The 17,906-nt window shown below is 33.1% G+C and overlaps 2 protein-coding genes across 3 annotated transcripts; one reads left to right on the top strand and one right to left on the bottom strand.

The window, feature by feature from the left end:
- Positions 1–114: 114 nt before the first annotated feature.
- Positions 115–794, bottom strand: LOC123664901 (probable 28S ribosomal protein S25, mitochondrial). Of its 2 annotated transcripts, XM_045599273.1 has the most exons (2): positions 668–794; positions 115–583 (listed from the first exon to the last, which is right to left on the bottom strand). In XM_045599273.1, the coding sequence occupies exons 1-2, from the start codon at positions 681–683 to the stop codon at positions 180–182; spliced, it is 420 nt and encodes a 139-aa protein (XP_045455229.1). In that variant the 5' UTR covers positions 684–794; the 3' UTR covers positions 115–179. The 2 variants fall into 2 exon arrangements, with proteins under 2 accessions (XP_045455229.1, XP_045455228.1); XM_045599272.1 differs by having other exon boundaries at positions 115–794.
- A 2,743-nt stretch (positions 795–3,537) lies between these two features.
- Positions 3,538–4,455, top strand: LOC123664951. Its single transcript, XM_045599317.1, has one exon. The coding sequence runs from the start codon at positions 3,538–3,540 to the stop codon at positions 4,297–4,299; it is 762 nt and encodes a 253-aa protein (XP_045455273.1). The 3' UTR covers positions 4,300–4,455.
- The last annotated feature ends 13,451 nt before the right edge of the window (positions 4,456–17,906 follow it).

The raw sequence follows: 17,906 nt of genomic DNA, 5'->3' as shown, positions 1-17,906 counted from the left end.
ACTATTCCAATGTTTTGCTTCTTACATAAGTAAGAAGCAAAACATTGTTTCAAAAGTAAGTAACATAAGAGTTACAGTTATCAATGAGAAATTTTAAAAATAAAACCCTCTTTTACATATAACTAATTACTTTCATTTACACACCCAAAACTTTTTAATTATAAGATATAATATATAAACTAATCTTTTGCATTAATGTATTTACCCCGCATAACCTTAGGTAAAGGAACAACTCCAGGGCAAGGCACTTGACCATACACTTCACATATACAAGGTCTCTCACAACCAATGCCGAAATTAGCTGGGTTGTCTTTTTTCTCAGCAGCTACAGCTTCAGCCTCCAGAATCTCTTTTGATTTACCAACAGTTTTGATTAAGTGCTCCAAAATATCTTCCTTAGTTTTATTGTCAATATCAACCAAAATTCGTCTTCCGTCTTCAAAATAGCACTTTACAAACGGCGAAGGTGTCAGGTTCTTTAATGTAGCAACTTGAACATCCGGATTTTTATACTGTATTTGTGGTAAATACCAGAAAACGAACTCTTTCGCACCCGTGTTGTTCTGACCGTGAATGTTGTAACCTATGGAGAATATTCTTAATTTGTCTTTAAATACTAGTTTTCCAGCGTTTAGATAATTCAACGTACGTCTGATAGGTGCTCTACCTTTCATGAAAGGCATTTTGTGTGTTTTTATTAGATTTAACGAATAACCTCAAAATATTTTGCGCCACAAACGGATAGGCCAATACTCATGTCATAAATGACAATGACGTTATCTACATTTGGACATTTGACTGACATGCGCAGTGTTTGCGTTCTTAAACATTTGACAATAATTTTAGCCTTGATAGTAAAATCGGAGAAAACAACTCTTGTCAGTTCTCATTCAATTCTTCTTTTCATGGCTTATAGCTCAGTCAATTAGAATTAAATTGTCAATTCTATTTGTCATTATATCACTGTTTTAAAATCTATCGGGTGGATATTTTCTGTTATATTACGTATCACATACAATTACGTAGGTAATATTCATAATAAAATAAATAATGGATTCTATATAGATGAACGTAATCTAAAACTGAACATCATATAAATATAAAGTAAATCTAACATGAAACAATGAAATGTCGTAAAGTAAAAAATCCTTGTAAAATATGTTTCGAATCCGTAAGTAAGAAAAGTGGAATACAATGCCAAGGAGCATGCCAGAAATGGGCGCACTACAAATGCTTAAACTTTACGCCCGGAAAAATTCAAGATATTAAAGCTGGCTTAATAGAAGTTACTTGTCCATGTCCAGACTGTAATACAGCACAACCGAAGGAAAAACTGGTAAATCCTCCATTTACATGCACAAATAAAGAATGTCCAGCGAATAAATTACCAGTTTGTAAGTCAGTTGAATGTCCGAGTAACGATAATCCAATACCTACATACCCACCTCCTCCTTTTGAATACAGTCCTGCATCATCACCACAACGTTCTTCGAGTCTACTTTGTCCAACAAAATGTACTCTCAATAAAACTTCCTCGCCACCCAATTTGAAAACAAAATGTAAACAGTCTTTTAAATGCGATCCACATACTGCAAATCGGTCTACGTCTGCTAGTCCTTCGCGTAAAAATCCTCAAAAATGTTCAGCGCCATGTCCAACATTTTGTCCATCGCAACAGTTATTAAGTAAACCAAGAAACAAAACTTGCTCGCCTAAACAATCTAAGTCTTGTTCAAATTTATCAAATAGTTCGAGTTTTACTGGTAAGAAAGTTGACTTTGTCTTTTATATATTGTAGTTAGTTGTAAGAAGTTCAGTAAATACTTCAGATAAAATAACCTTATTTAGGTATGTACTTTTAAGTTCATCTGATAATTGAGTTTAGAGAATAAAAAACAAACAGCATAAATGAGTCAAAATTTATAATACTTATTTTCAGATTAAAATGATAAATATGTTTCAACTGAAGTAGGGCACAGCAGGAATTTTCTGCTCAAAATATGGAACAGCCCGACTAGGGAAATATTTCGACCTTACAGAAGACCACAGCTAAATAACACTGTTTTCAAGCAGTATTGTGTTCCTGTTGGTGAGTAAGGTGACCAGAGCTCCTAGAGGGGGGGATTGGGGATGGGGTCGGCAATGCGCTTGGGATGCTTCTGGTGTTGCAGGCGTCCATAAGCGGGCATAAGCTACGGTAATTACTTACCATCAGGTGGAGCCGTACGATTGTTTGGCAACCTAGTTACATTAAAAAAAAATGTTGCAGGGAAAAAATGTGAAAATTTACGTACAATTTCATCGGATTCTGAAGTGCTGAATATTGGTGTTGATCATAAAATGTTGTACACTGCAATCGAAACTTTGTGCAATACTGTGGGTGAACTATCTGTTCAACTCAGGGAACTTATGTGCAAGTTGAAACAAAACATGGCTTAATAAATGAGACGGGATAATCTTTGAAATGGATATTGTATGAGAGTACCTATTAGTACTATATTATTATAAAAATAAATAAATAATTGTTTTACTTTAATCTACTTACAGATTTTAATTTTTTGGTAAAGAATTTGAGTGGAAATAGTAATACGATATCGACTATAACTATTAACGAATATTAGACAATAATATACAATAAATAAGGAACTTTTGATTTGATTTCTTTTATTTCAATATTTTAACCTATTATAAATCTATATCTATACAAATAAATAAAATTGGAGTGTCTGTTTGTAATATTAAAATAACTTTATAACTTTGTGAACTGAAAAATAACTTTTTTGTTAAATTCCATGCGGACGAAGTCGTGGGCACAGCTAGTTATATATATATATATATATATATATATATAAAGACAGACTAAAATATTTAATAACATAAAAACCTCCGGTGTTTCGGTGGCCGGTTGAAGTAAAAGCCGCTGGTAATTAAGGCTCCAGGCTGAGAAAACTTTTAATAATCAGGGTCGTCCAAAGCAAGACTGCCGTTGGAATACGATCCTTGATCCAACAGTCAAGCGAGAGTTTATTATGGTGTTGGTCGAAACTCTTCGTTATTCTTATTCGATTATTATTTATCAGCTCACTAACGTGGAATTATTTTGTTTGGTCTACGTCTTCATTTAATTTTTTATAAATATTCTAGCTGTATCCTGCGCGTGTAGCTAAGCTTTTTTTAATTTTTTTTGTCGTATCAATTCAGAAACCTTTGTGGGCTCATGCACAACACTTTCCCGAAGACCATGACATGTTCAAACACAAAATGACATACATACAAACATTAATTTAAAATAATATAATTATAATTATAATTATATATATATATATATATATATATATATATATATATATATATATATATATAGAAATATAATAAAATCCGTATCTAGCACATATTAAAAAGGAAAAAAGAAAAAAATAACTTTATCCGTCACCTTGACTAGTGATTGAGTTTTTAAAAATCTATCATGTCAATATGATTTAATTACAGTCGCAATTACAGTTACCATGTTGGAATAAGGTCCACCCAAATACGAACATGCCAAAATGCAATAAAACAAAGAAACCATGCAAGATATGTTTAGGACCAGTTACTGACAAGACAGGCTTGCAATGTCAAGGTGCCTGTCAGACGTGGGTACATTACGGCTGCTTAAATTATACACCTGGTAAAATCAAGGATATAAAAGCCGGCATCATTAAAGTTACATGCCCTTGTCCAGACTGCAAGACCACATTACCAAAAGAATACCGCACAGATGAACCGTTTAGTTGCAACAACACCCAATGTCCAGCGAATCAAACACCTAAATGTGGGAACGTAGCATGCCCAACTAATAACGGAACAAGTGGTGAACGACTTCCTACATCTGCAGGTTGTGCTTTGGATAAATGTGGCAAGAAAACGTGTAAGACATACAGCCATCCACGTTTACCTGATTCGTCACAGCCTCCCCTCGTAAAACCATGTGCACCCCCGAAATATTCAACGGCCGTATCTTCGTCAGGTTCTAAGGATGCTTGTTTAGATTTTAAGCCCCCTTGTCCTTCTGGATGTGCTTCTGCAACTGATGTCCCAGGTGATTTTGGAAGGCAAACCAGTCCAACTATTCCGTCTTTAGGTACATTAGAACAAATGTGCAACACTGTTGGTCAGTTGACCAACCAAATCAATAATTTAATGGCTAAAATGCAGCAAGCGGCAAAAGAAAAAAATGGTGGTGGTTGTTCTCAAAAAGGGCCAAAATCTTTGTGCCCTAAACCATGTTTTTGCCCTGAAAATCCAGGACGAAGAATATAACGTCTTATACCAATCAATACACAAAACTCTTTCTTATTTTGTATTCTTTGTTTAACACAATTGTGTTAAGTTTTTATTACAATCAGTTTTATAAAACTTAACAGTGCCATCTATTTCAAATTAAGATTATTTAGAAAATACATTATGAGAACAATTCGCTATTTAATTTTATTTCTGTGCCTCCTGTGATAGATAAGCGAAGAGTTGTTGAATAAGTTGAGTTGAGAGATTTTTTTTTGTCTAATTCACGTTTTTCTATCTGCTATAGTAATGGAAATATTGTTTTTGTAAAGTTATACAATTCTGTTACGAAATTCGTGAAAAATGAAGAGCATTTAAAAATTGTTAAAAAAAGCGTGTGTATCAGCTCCGGTGCACAACTGGAGTTTACTCACTAGATCGAGTGTCTAACTAGGCTCAAACAGGCTTACTAGTCTATGAAAAAGATTAATACCATATCAAATGGTAAATAAACGAATCAAATAACGCCATCTATAGATGACGTTATTGGAAAACGTCGTCGTCTAGATGATGGCGTTACGAGAAACGTAACGAGGTCATTCGTTTTGTAGATTTTACTCCTCATATTTATTTCATACTATTATATGAAAATCGCTTCTTAAGGAGTAAACTCTAAAAATTATATTATAAACAAAATACACAATTATTTAAAACTTTTCCATTCAAAAACAAAATGTCTATTCAAGTGTTTAGAATACGCCATTTTTTTAATTTTTCGATTATTATTTAATACTCAAATAAAATATTTTGTAGAACCTACTTGTTTTGGCGGCGGCACGCGCATGACTTGGCGGTCAAATTAAAATTATAAATAATAGACATAAAATTCCGTGACTTTCTGATAATTGAAAATTTCCTTCTCTTTAAATAGCTTTTTTTTTAAATAATATATATATATATATGTTATATATATATATATATATGTTATATATATATTGTATATATATATATATTTTAATTTATAATAATATAATCTATATGCTTATAGTTTCAGAGTTATTAACAAAAGACGAAATCCCCTTTTTTTGCAACTTAATTTGTTAATAACTTTTGCAATTTTTTGCGTGCTGCAAATGCTGCCGACGATTTTTTTCACATTATTCCAGATCGAATTAGCTAGTGCTCATATTTGTAGGAGCTCTATCTCTATTTAACACGTTTTTGAACTTGTTAAGACTACAGGTGATGATATATTTGATCTATGTATTTGATGTATGTAATGTAACTGAGGTAGGGCACAGCAGGAATTTCCTGCTCAAAATCTGGAGCAGCCCGACTGGGGTAGTAACTCGACCTTACAGAAGATCACAGCAAAATAATACTGTTTTCAAGCAGTATTGTGTTCCTGCTGGTGAGTAAGGTGACCAGAGCTCCTAGAGGGGGGATTGGGGATGGGGTCGGCAATGCGCTTGGGATGCTTCTGGTGTTGCAGGCGTCTATAAGCTACGGTAATCGCTTACCATCAGGTGAGCAGTACGCTTGTTTGCCGATCTAGTGACATAAAAAAAAATTTAAATGTTACATTTAGCTATAATAATATTATAATAAAATATAATATTTTCCTCTGATAGATAGAGTTTGACAAACTCATTTTGTAATGAAGATATTGTGATCTCCAGGGGTTTGACCAATTTATATATATTTTAAACATAATCGACTTTTATTGACGCGTGAAATTAAATATATTGATGTTTTAGGATTTCGTCAGGTCAAATATATTCATATGTTATGGCATCTCTAGGGTAATTATTATATTAGGTGGGAAAAGCGACTTCAAAGAAGGTCATCTAATACTAATGTAACAAATATAAAGTTAATAATATTTGGAATTACTGAAACGATTTTGAAGATTCTTTGATCAGTAGGAAGCTACATTAATTCTGAGTGTTTTCGTATCAATAAGTTCTATGTCAGAAAAAACTAACAATTTCAAAACAAGTTAGAAGGAAAAGCACTACTGCAACATTTTATCGGCTTGTGCTAATATTATGGTAAGTGATATGTAAAAACAATGTACTACAAGAACGTTAGTCTTTAGCGGAACAAAACTAAATTTATGAGCATCAATTTATTTAAGCATTGCCTGTTAATCCTTATGGATATATATACGTTACTTCATCTTCAATACCATCGTATACTCTTAATTAAAATGTTTTTGGACGCATAGTTTCAGAGATACAGGAAAATAATTAATAGTTTTTGAGCAAAATATTTCTTGCACCATACCTACCTACCATAATAAAAAAGTAATGTAAATTGAAGAGCATTTTCTTTTTGAGCACAAAATAGCAGTATTTAAAGTTCTTATGTGGTGAAAATGGGTATTATTACCCATAAAAATATGGTTTGTATGATGATTGAGATAAATTATTTATTGATTTGTGTAGAACAAAATATTAAAAAAAGTGTATGCGTACAAAGTACACATGTCAGAAGTAAAACTTTTTTGGTAAACTAATTTTTAAGTCTCGTTTACGCTTCGGACTGTAATATCCCACCACTGGGCATATGCCTCTTTCCCCATGTAGGAGGATGGAAGGATCAGAGCTTAATATACCGCGCTGCTCCAATGCGGGTTGGCGGATATATTCCCTACTATGAGTAACGATCGCTATCAGGTGCACATGATAACAACTGGGACCGACGGCTTAACGTGCTCTCCGAGGCACGGTGGGGAGACCCACAAGGACTGCATAAACACCCAGACCACGGCAAACACCTGTATGGCCAATACAAATGTTTGTCATGTGCGGGGATCGAACCCGCAACCGCCAGCGCAACAGGTACAATCCATGGCTGTAGCCGTTGCGCCTACGCGGCGTCTCGTTTATATTTAAAAATCTTTAAATTTCCGTTTATGCGCCATCTAGTTAATTTGCAATGTAATACTATCGATATTAATATAACAATCTTTGTAGTTTCTATAGTACACGCTAGGTGGTTCTGATGTTTGACGAAAACGGTGCACATCTACATGACGCTAATATTATTGTTAGCCTAAACAAGTTTCACTTCAAAAAATAATGTAAGCGCAAGTAGTAGTTTAATATGTAGATAGTGTATACAATGTTTAGAGTACATTATATAGAGTTTCTCATAATACATCAATAATACACAAATCCTTCGATTTCATCGCATGCCTAATAGGCAATTAAAAGTTTTGAGTCTCAAGTTCTAAGCTTGCGAGCTGTAGATCTTATATAATTTAAAATAAGTCTCTGGAATGAAACGAACAAAGTTTTGTTAATAAAGTGTATCTTTACAATAATCTGGCCCCGACACAAGGAAGTCACCCTTATGAGTATGACTTCCAATAATCTGATTAAAGAAAATTTAAAATATCCGACAGCGAGAAGTGTACGAACTTTTTGTATTAAAATCTTTGGAATGCAAAAGGTTCTTCTTCCCTAATTGGGCTGCTACAGATTTTGAGCAGGATAGTCCCTTCTGTACCCTACCTCAGTAGATCTATATTAATTAAAGGACATAAGATTAAAAAGGAAGATAAGCTTGATACAATTTTTTATTGTCCTTTTTAACCGATTTTCTAAAAAGGAGGAGGTTCTCAATTCGACTGTATTTTTTTTATGTATGTTACATCAGAACTTTTGACCGGGTGGACCGATTTCGACAATTTTTTTTAAATCGAAAGGTGGTGTGTGTCAATTGGTCCCATTTAAATTTATTTGAGATCTAACAACTACTTTTCGAGTTATATCTAATGCGTTTTTACTAGACGCTTTTTTCGTCGACCTACGTTGTATATACCGCATAACTTTCTACTGGATGTACCGATTTTGATAATTCTTTTTTTGTTGGAAGGGGATATCCCTAGTTTGGTACCATGATAAGGAAACCAGAATCTGATGATGGAATCACAGAGAAATCGGGGGAAACTCTCGAAAATTCGCAATAACTCTTTACTGGGTATACCGATTTTGATAATTTTTAATTTAATCAAAAGGAGATGTTTATCATGTGGTCACATATAAATTTTATCGAGATCTGATAACTACTTTTTGAGTAATCTTTGATAACGCGTAGTTACTTGACTATTTTTTCGTCGATCTACGTTGTATTACTCTTCGATGTAATTGAAGTCGGTTTTTTTTCGTTTGTGAGCAAACACAATTATTTTCACAAAATTTTCCGAATTACACGTTACACATCAAATATATCCTTCTCTAAATGGAGGAAGAGAATTATGCCCAGCAGTGTGATGTACAGGCTGAATCCTGATCGTGATCGTGATATCTCATATGTATCCCGAATTGCCTATTAAATACGAAGGCAAGAAGCTACACCTATTTTGTAGCGCGTTTTCTCAATTTGACAACAATAACCCTCATATTTGTACCAAAAATGTATGAACTGTTTTCCCGTTTCGAATAACAAGTGGCTTAGGTTAAGGGAACGGTAACTGTTAGCAATATCGTATACGTCGGAGAAATAGCGTGACTATGATATATTTCTTTTTACGCTCTTTTTTATTAACCAAAAATATATTTCGAGACGTGACGGGATTTCTTTTAACCTTTATTTTTTTTTGTTTCATCAAGTGTGGGTGTTTAATTGTTGGTATTGAATGGGCGATATTCTTTAATTCTATTAAACTTGTGTAATTAAAATCGAAGTATTATTTCTTTACAAATATTATATTAGATTTCAATTTTTATTGGTAAAGTGAATAAGTAAAATTTACAATACGTACCTATAAGTTGGAATTTAAAAAATTATGTAAGATGTCATCTAATAGGGATTTTTTAATAACTAATTTTTAATAACTAAGGACACTTATTAATAAACATATTATGACATATTTAGTAAACACAATATATTAATAGAACATTCACTACTATCTACTACTCTTATTATATTCACTTTTGTTATATTCACTACAATGACTAGTGCACATAGATTTAAATATAAATAATGAAAACAATGTCGGATTTACTCTTATTATGATTAATACTACTCTAGTTACAATAATAATTCTAATACAGTGGTTCAGAAGAACACGTAGTTCACTTTTCCGCATTCCCACGGGATCGGATATTACGCGAGCTGTATAGTTTTATCGGATATACTTATTGGTATAAATACACTTTTTTACGTTTAAATCACATGACAACAATTTATTAACCACATTTATTACACTCATATTTATTTCACGAAACACCATAATGGATAATTAGGTAATGTTTTTTTCATGAATGGGATAATAACTTCCCTTTATTTTCTAGTCTCTATTTTTCAGTATACAGATAAAGGTAAAAATGTGTTGAGAATGGAAAAAAGAGATATCATTCATGTAGTGTTGTTCTGTTCTACTTGATGTACTACGTATAGATTTGAATACAACGATAGATTTAATAGTAAATAGATTAATTTAATAGTAGTACTAACATTACCTATGCAAATAATTAATTTATTTATTTAATACAAACCATCAAAAATATTAAAAGTTTTAAAAAACTACAGCGAGTTATATGCTTAGGTATTAAATATACATAAATCATACATTCAAATAAATAATAATAAAAGTTCATATTTGCAATTCGCGTTTTCAATGTATTTACTACCTGAGTCGACAAATGCGATTTTGTTTTTCGAGTTGTCAAACACACGAAGGTGAAAAAATCGTTATGTTTACTAAAAATTTTCCGATTTTGTGCACAATTTTCTTAATATATTGTGCATAAAATCGAAAAATTTCAGTAAATTTAATTGAGTAATTAAGTACCTAATTGACGACGCGTTGGCGCAACGGTCGCAGCACTGGTTGCGCTGGCGGTTGCGGCATAGATCCCTGCACATGGTAATCGTTTGTATTGGCCATACAGATCTTTGCCCTGGTCTGGGCGTTTGTGCTTGTGTATTATGTGTGTTTCCGCACCCCCGACAAAGAAGATCCTACTGGGGGTCGTTGAGTGTGAGACGTTTATTTATTTATTAAAATTGTAATAATTGATTAGTAAAAACCTTCTATAATGTATGTATAACACTTAAAAGTGTCTAGAAATAGACAGGTCGTTCTCGAGTTCAGCGCTTAGCAACACATTTAGAATAGAATAGAATAAACTTTATTGCACACCACTCGGATTTTTTTACATAAAACAGTTATTTACATATAGAGATAGTAATGTACAAAGGCGGTCTTATCGCTTAGTAGCGATCTATTCCAGACAACCTTTAGAAATAGGAAAATATGAATTGAAAAGGTAGGTGCAGCAGCGCAACTATCTGTATAATTTGTAAATAAAACATTACACATTTAGACATCTATATACATATTTATATACTAGATAATTTTTCTTAAATAATAAATAGTCATTTTCGTAAAAGTGGAATAAATAAAGCGCTCGATAATTACAAAAGATTAATGTAGATACTTTCAATATAATTATGTATATGTATTAATCGAAATAATCTTTTTTTCAACAATTCTAGCATTTCCATTGTAAAGCCTAACTAATTAGTTGGCAATGTAGCTGCATGCTTTGCTTCTTTGAAAAGAGATTGTGATTAAGACCTCCGCCCACTCCGATAGGATTTAATTAAAAAAATTCTCATTTTTTTAAAGGTCAATAACTTCTATGAACGAACTCAACAGAATAAGATATAAATTTTCCATTAATAATGTTTTACTTACATCTAATTTTTATTGTAACAAGTTGCGATGTTTCAGTTAGTATATAGGAAGTAGGTCGTAAATACTAGGAATTTTGGAGCTCCGTAACCGTAACCGAAACCTTAAAATATGCGTATTAAAAATATATCCCTGCTTACGACAGATATTTGTATTGGCCATATAGATGTTTATCACACGTTTATGATACGCGTTGGCGCAACGGTTACAGCCATGGATTTTACCTGTTGCGCTGGCGGTTGCGGGTTCGATCCCCGCACATGACAAACATTTGTTTTGGCCATACAGGTGTTTGCCCTGGTCTGGGTGTTTGTGCAGTCCTTGTGGGTCTCCCCACCGTGCCTCGGAGAGCACGTTAAGCCGTCGGTCCCGGTTGTTATCATGTACACCTGATAGCGATCGTTACTCATAGTAGGGAATATAACCGCCAACCCGCATTGGAGAAGCGTGGTGGATTAAGCTCTGATCCTTCTCCTACAATGGGGAAAGAGGCCTATGCTCAGTAGTGGGATATTACAGGCTGAAGCGTATATAGATGTTTATCGTGGTCTGGCCGTTTGTGCTTGTGTATTGTGTGTGTTTCCGGACCTCCGACACAGGAGAAAATCCTACTGAGGGCTGTTGAGTGTGAAGGGTTTATTTATTATTTATTTATTTAACAAGTTATCCCCGTGGTCACACGCCGCACGGCCGAACCTGCTGCATAGCAACGTAACCGTGAGCAGTGCTTCAGATTAGGCTGATTTCTCATATGAAATCTATTATTATACGCGTCGGCCTGTCTCTATCGTATTTATTGAATACCGTATTAGTAATCGTACTAAAGTTCGGTTAATAAGAATGCAATTATTGGCGCTCCACTCGTTACAAATTATTACCAAATGTACGTACTATTGTATAGGCATAGTAGAAAAGAAAGAATGTGATGTAAGGATAGTATGTAATATAAAGAAATATAGATTTAAGATTATCTATGTAATTTTTGTGGGAGTGCACTACACCAGCGCTATTTTGGACGAGCCGCCTCTGCCTACACATGTACTAAATTTTGGGTTCATAACCTTGGTACAGCTGATTTCGGCGTGGCTCAAATGTAATTTACGCGATAAAAAGGTCAGGCTTCGCCTACGTTTCTAAATTTGTTTATAAAACGAAAAAATCTAATAATATATAACGATCTCGTATTCGTTGACAGCGGAAAAAATCATAAGGTTTGAGATGCTCGTAAGAACTGAAACATGATATAAATCCGGAGCCTTACAGCTTGGTAAAAATTTAAGTAGTTGTGGTAGTTGAAAATAACGTTTTCGCCCAGCTGTGGCCCATTTGTTGACTCTATTACCAAATACAAATAGTATTCAAATTATCAATCGAAATCCCTTTCTTATTTAATTTTTAAGAATTTTCAATTCGCGTGGGTTGAATATTAAGTGATTCAAAATTAGGACATAACTTTTAGTTAACAGTGCTTGGTTTCGCCTTTCTAATTTAATTATAGGATTGTAATTTCTTATCGAAGTAATTAAGACTGATTTCAATATAAGTTGAATTTATATAATAATTGTTTTGAACTTTTGAAGGAGTTTTTTTTTCTTATTGAAAACTCAATTATATATATTTTAACTTTGATTATACGCTCTTTATACGTTAGTCCTTTAGCATACATAATACCATTATCGTAAACGTTTTATCTTGTTAGGCCTTATTAAAAATACTTTTAATATTGTATTGCATACTGATCATATTGAAATAACTTAAAAGTTAACAAAAAAATATATGATGACTGATATGATGATGATGTGATGGCACGGAATGGTATAAGTAATGGTATGAAGTTACACAAAATGATAAATATATGATTCAGAGTTGGTGACAGTGTAGAGAAAGAATTTTATTTTTACCACTCGGTCGGCAAGCAAGGGTACCTGATGGTAAGCTATTATCGTAGTGGAGATGCCTGCAACACTAGTAACATTGCAAGCGCGTTGATGATTCTACTCCCAATTTCCCCAGGAGCTCTTGGCTAGGGTGGATGTGAAAATAAGACGTGGGCCTCTCAGGATCGGGATCAGTAATACATTACTTTACGAAGTATATCGAAGAAACATACAATTAACAAGCATTGTAATTTTTCTTGGGTAATATTGAATTTATGAACAAAATAAATAACAATAAATTAATTAATTTAGACATTTTGTGCTGCTTCCTCGCGAGCCGTGAGTGTAGAGCACTAGTTTTATATAATTTTTTATTCATTATAGACATTAAAACGTAGATATTAAAACGTTTTCATCATAGAACTTTGTATAGCCTTATACAAAGTTCTATGATGAAAACGTTTTTTTTCCATCGCGTTTGTTTTAAACTAAAATATTTTTCAATCTACAGATTAACAGGTTCATTCATCTGTATAAAAGGTATATAAAAAATTTAAGCAAGCTGAATAAAGTTTTACTATATAGCTTAAGCTTCAAATTAAAAATAAAATAAAATACATAACAGAAAGTTAACGGTAAATTCAGAATATGCAATATTTTTATCAAAGGCTTTAAAAATTCAAAGTTTCATTCTTCTTTTCATTTAAATTTGTAGATAATTTCTTTTTGTAAAGTATTGTATATCTAGTTATATAATAGTGTTTGCTAGCAAACGAAAAAAAAAAACCGAATGCAATTATATCGAAAAGTAATACAACGTAAGTAGATTGGATGGATTCCCCTCGATTTATCTAGGATTCCATCATCAAATCCTGGTTTCCTTATCATAGTATCACCCTTGGGATATCTCTTTTCCAACAAGAAAGAAGTATCAAAATCGGTTCATATACGACGAAGTTATCCACGAACATACATAAAAAATATACGGTCGAATTGAGTAACCTCGTCCTTTTAGAAGTCGGTTAAAAATGCAGTATTTGGAAATGAAAATATTTATGAAAAATTCTTTTGAAGGGCTCTCTGTAAGACCAATGAAGCCAAAGATGTATTTTTTTTTTTCATTCGTATCGTACTTAGAAAGCAGATTTTTTTTTATATTTTATATATAAAAAACCCGTTGGCGCAGTATGAATGTGTGTTAAGGATATTTTTTTAGACTTGTTTATGTATTATAGACACTCTGTATTCTCCATTCTACGTAACATTGGCGAAATCATCTGTGTTCATTTGGCACTATTGAAAGCCATTAACCCTGAAGAAGAAGAAGACACTAGCAAATAGTCTGGCAACTAGTCCGTCAACTCATAGTAGTTACTATGACAATTAGACTAGCTATTAGATTTGCAACTTAATAAAAACTCTTCGATCGACAAATATCCAGAAAATAAATAAAATCACGAATAATCACGTGTTTTCATTGTTAGTTTAGGCTTTTAATGTTAAGAAAATCTTATATATGATTAAGCAATCCAACCTCATTTACAGGCGTAATATTGTTTTATCTTATCGTGCTGAGCCATTGTGTGCTCATAAAAAGTCATTTAAAACTTAATTTTAGTTAGGGTACTAAGAAAATCTAAAATTTACTGTCTTATATGTAAAGCTTTAGTCCACGTAGCATACTCACTCCAGCTTATAGCAGTCCACCGCTGGACATGGGCCTCCACAAGTTCGCGCCAAAAATGGCGTGAACTCATATAATAACATGTAAAAAATTATTATTTACAAACATTTTATATAAATACTGCATTATATATAAATACTGTTGGCACGTCTCGTTCGTCTCCAGTATACCAGAGTCTTGGACATGAAACATATGTTTTTTGTATCCGGTTGCTTTGAATCGTTGACGTGGTAGCCTTACTTATATTTTTTTAGATATAATGTATGTGAGAACACTGAGATACAAAAAGATTAAACCTAAATATACCTTATCACTTTATCATATCATTTTATAAGGTTATCTATAATATAAAAATGAGTCGCTGAATGTGTTGCTAAGCGCAAAACTCGAGAACGGTTGGACCGATTTCGCTAATTCTTTTTTTAAAATATTCCTTGAAGTACGAGGATGGTTCTTACGGAGAGAAAAATTCTAAAAAAAAAAAATTTAAAATTTTCTGAAAAAGTCTAAAGACAACACTTTTCTATACTCCCATTCAAAAGATTTGTGATAATACTTAAAAGTCAATTTGAACTTTAATACCATACGATAAAGTTTGTGTTAGGCGATACGAAGTTCGCCGGGTCAGCTAGTGTATTATAAATATCTTAAAATAATCGTTAATCAGAATTAACTGAATTCTTAAACTCAGTTATATGGCCAAGTAAAATGAAGATTATTTTATATTGTGGTAGTTAGCAAATAAACGTGATTTCAGTGTTAACTTAAATAGTATCGACATAATCTATACATCTATATTTAGGTATACATCTATACAAAATAAATAAAACTGGAGTTGTGTGTAATATAAAAATAACCGTTTTTTACTAAATTCATATTTATGTATATGTTACGCTCAAAGATCGAAAACGCTCATTGAGCGGAAAAATAGCTCACAACGCGATGTGGTCACAGTAAAACATCCACATAGCGAAATTCGCGTTATGGCTCTAATGAAAACGCGCACGACGCGTCGTGGCAATCAAAGAAAGACCAAATAGCGAAATTCGTGTCGTGGCTTACATGCTATTCGATCTCAACGCGTTGTGGCAATGAAGAAAAACCATGACGCGTTCTGAGCATTCATTGTGTTAACCATATCACAACATAGGGGCTCACAAGTGCTTAGTCTGTCATGAATATGTACACGTTATCTGCAGAGAAAGCAATGAGAACGAAGGATTTGGAGCAAATGTAACTTGTAAGCTCTGTGACACGAAATTCGCTATTTGGTCTTTCTTTGTTTGCCACAACGCGTCGTGTGCGTTTTTATTAGAGCCATAACACGAATTTCGCTATGTGGATGTTTTACTGTGACCACATCGCGTTGTGAGCTATTTTTCCGCTCAATGAGCGTTTTCGATCTTTGAGCGTAACATATACATACATACCGGTTTTGACGGAACTTTTACTTTTGCAGATAGCTGATGTAATAAGGAGTAACTTAGGCTACTTTTATTTTAGATATTTATTTGTTTTATAACTCTGCGAACTGCACAATAACTATTTTGTTAAATTCGACGCAGACGAAGTCGTGGGCACAGCTAGGTTTTATAGATAAAAGTAAATCGCTGTAATGTCTGTACGAATATAACTTTCGAATAACTGGACCACTTTGGATGATTCTTTTTTTATTGTTCGTTATTATCAAGACAAGGTTTATATAAAGGAAATAATTAGTCATTCAACAATTACAGTTTTAAAATGTAATCTATCATATTACATTATTCTAAGTTGTTCTTACAAGCAACGTAACGACGACGACGACGTTCCGAATTTTACCGATCGCTAAAAATTTGCAAATATATTTTATACTTTTGTTTAAAAATAGTATTTACGCTTGTGTGTTAGCTCCGACACCGAACTGGAGTTTACTACACGGAAACGATGATCGTGAAATTTAAAAATTAATACTCGTATTCATTAAATTAATCGAATAATAATTAATTAAAATAAAATTATAAAATCAAAAGACAAATTGACGCTTGCTATTCTAGCGCTAAATCGCTGTAAAATATTGCTCTCAGCGTCACTTCGCATTCAGTCTGTAACATTCCACTGCTGCATAGGTCTCTTTCTCCAGTGCGGGTTGGCGGTTATGTATGTATGTACTTTTGATAACAGTCGGAACCGAAGGCTTAACGTGGTCTCCGAGACCTACAAGGACAGACATCTAAGCCGGAAAGAAATATTTGTACAAATACAAATATCCACCCGCAACCATCGGTGTTTTAGGCACTCGCACCACCGGCGGTATCACCAGACCGGTTGTTACGTTGTTATACTACAAATTAAAGTAGTAAGTAAAATATAAACCTACTGTAAATATTATATTGCAAAAAGTGAGTGCTGTTTATTGCGTTAGGTCATAATCGTCTCAACAAGTAAGACAAAACATTTTTTATATATTTTGTTTGTAGTATAATGTATATATGTATATATATAAGTATATTTATGTATTTATATGCGTATTTTTATTTTGCTTATATTGTTTCATAGACCTACCTCAACACTTACTTTTACTATTTTTTAACGCCTTAAGGTTGACTGGTAGATAAGGCTGTACGGCCTTAAGTCCGCCTTTTGCGCAACGTGTTATCTTGATGTGTTGTTATGTTGTTGTTTTTTTTTTGGAGTTGTGTGATAAAGTTTAAATAAATAAATAAATAAATAAAACACGTTTGAACAGTCAATTGTATTATTTGTTTTCAAATACCATCATTGAATTTGTCTCCAGTTTTTATCGCAAATATGTTATTTATTATTGTGGTAACACTGTTAGTAACCACGTCAGAATCTATAAATAGAAATGAAGACAGCTGTCATTACGTGGTATGATCACAAACTAATTATAATCTAATATATAAAATTCTCGTGTCGCGGTGTTTGTAGTTAAACTACTCCGAAACGGCTTGACCGATTCTCATGAAATTTTGTGTGAATATTGGGTATGTCTGAAAAACGAACAACATCTATTTTTCATCCTCCTAAATGTTAAGGGTAGTCCACCCCTAATTTTTTTTAAATTTTTAGATAAATTATTTATTTTTTCTTGGAACGAAATTCCTTACGGCAGGGTTGACATTTGGCTGGGCGACCGAACCGAAAAATATATAACGGAAGTGACGTAATATCAGACACACGACTGTATAATATGACGTTTGTAAAACTAAAATATTACTAGTAAACTTTTTTAAAATTATTTATGTAATTTTATACTGTCGACAATAATATAATGGCCGTTGCGTTGAGGGGGCAAGGGGGGTGACATACCCCAGGTGCTTAAGTAAATTTTCTTTGAATTGTTCTGATTTCTTAATGTTGTTTGTGTTATTTT

This window comes from Melitaea cinxia, chromosome 23, assembly GCF_905220565.1.
Source record: "Melitaea cinxia chromosome 23, ilMelCinx1.1, whole genome shotgun sequence".
NCBI classification, from domain to species: Eukaryota; Metazoa; Arthropoda; class Insecta; order Lepidoptera; family Nymphalidae; genus Melitaea; species Melitaea cinxia.
This window is presented reverse-complemented; position numbering and strand designations above follow the sequence as displayed.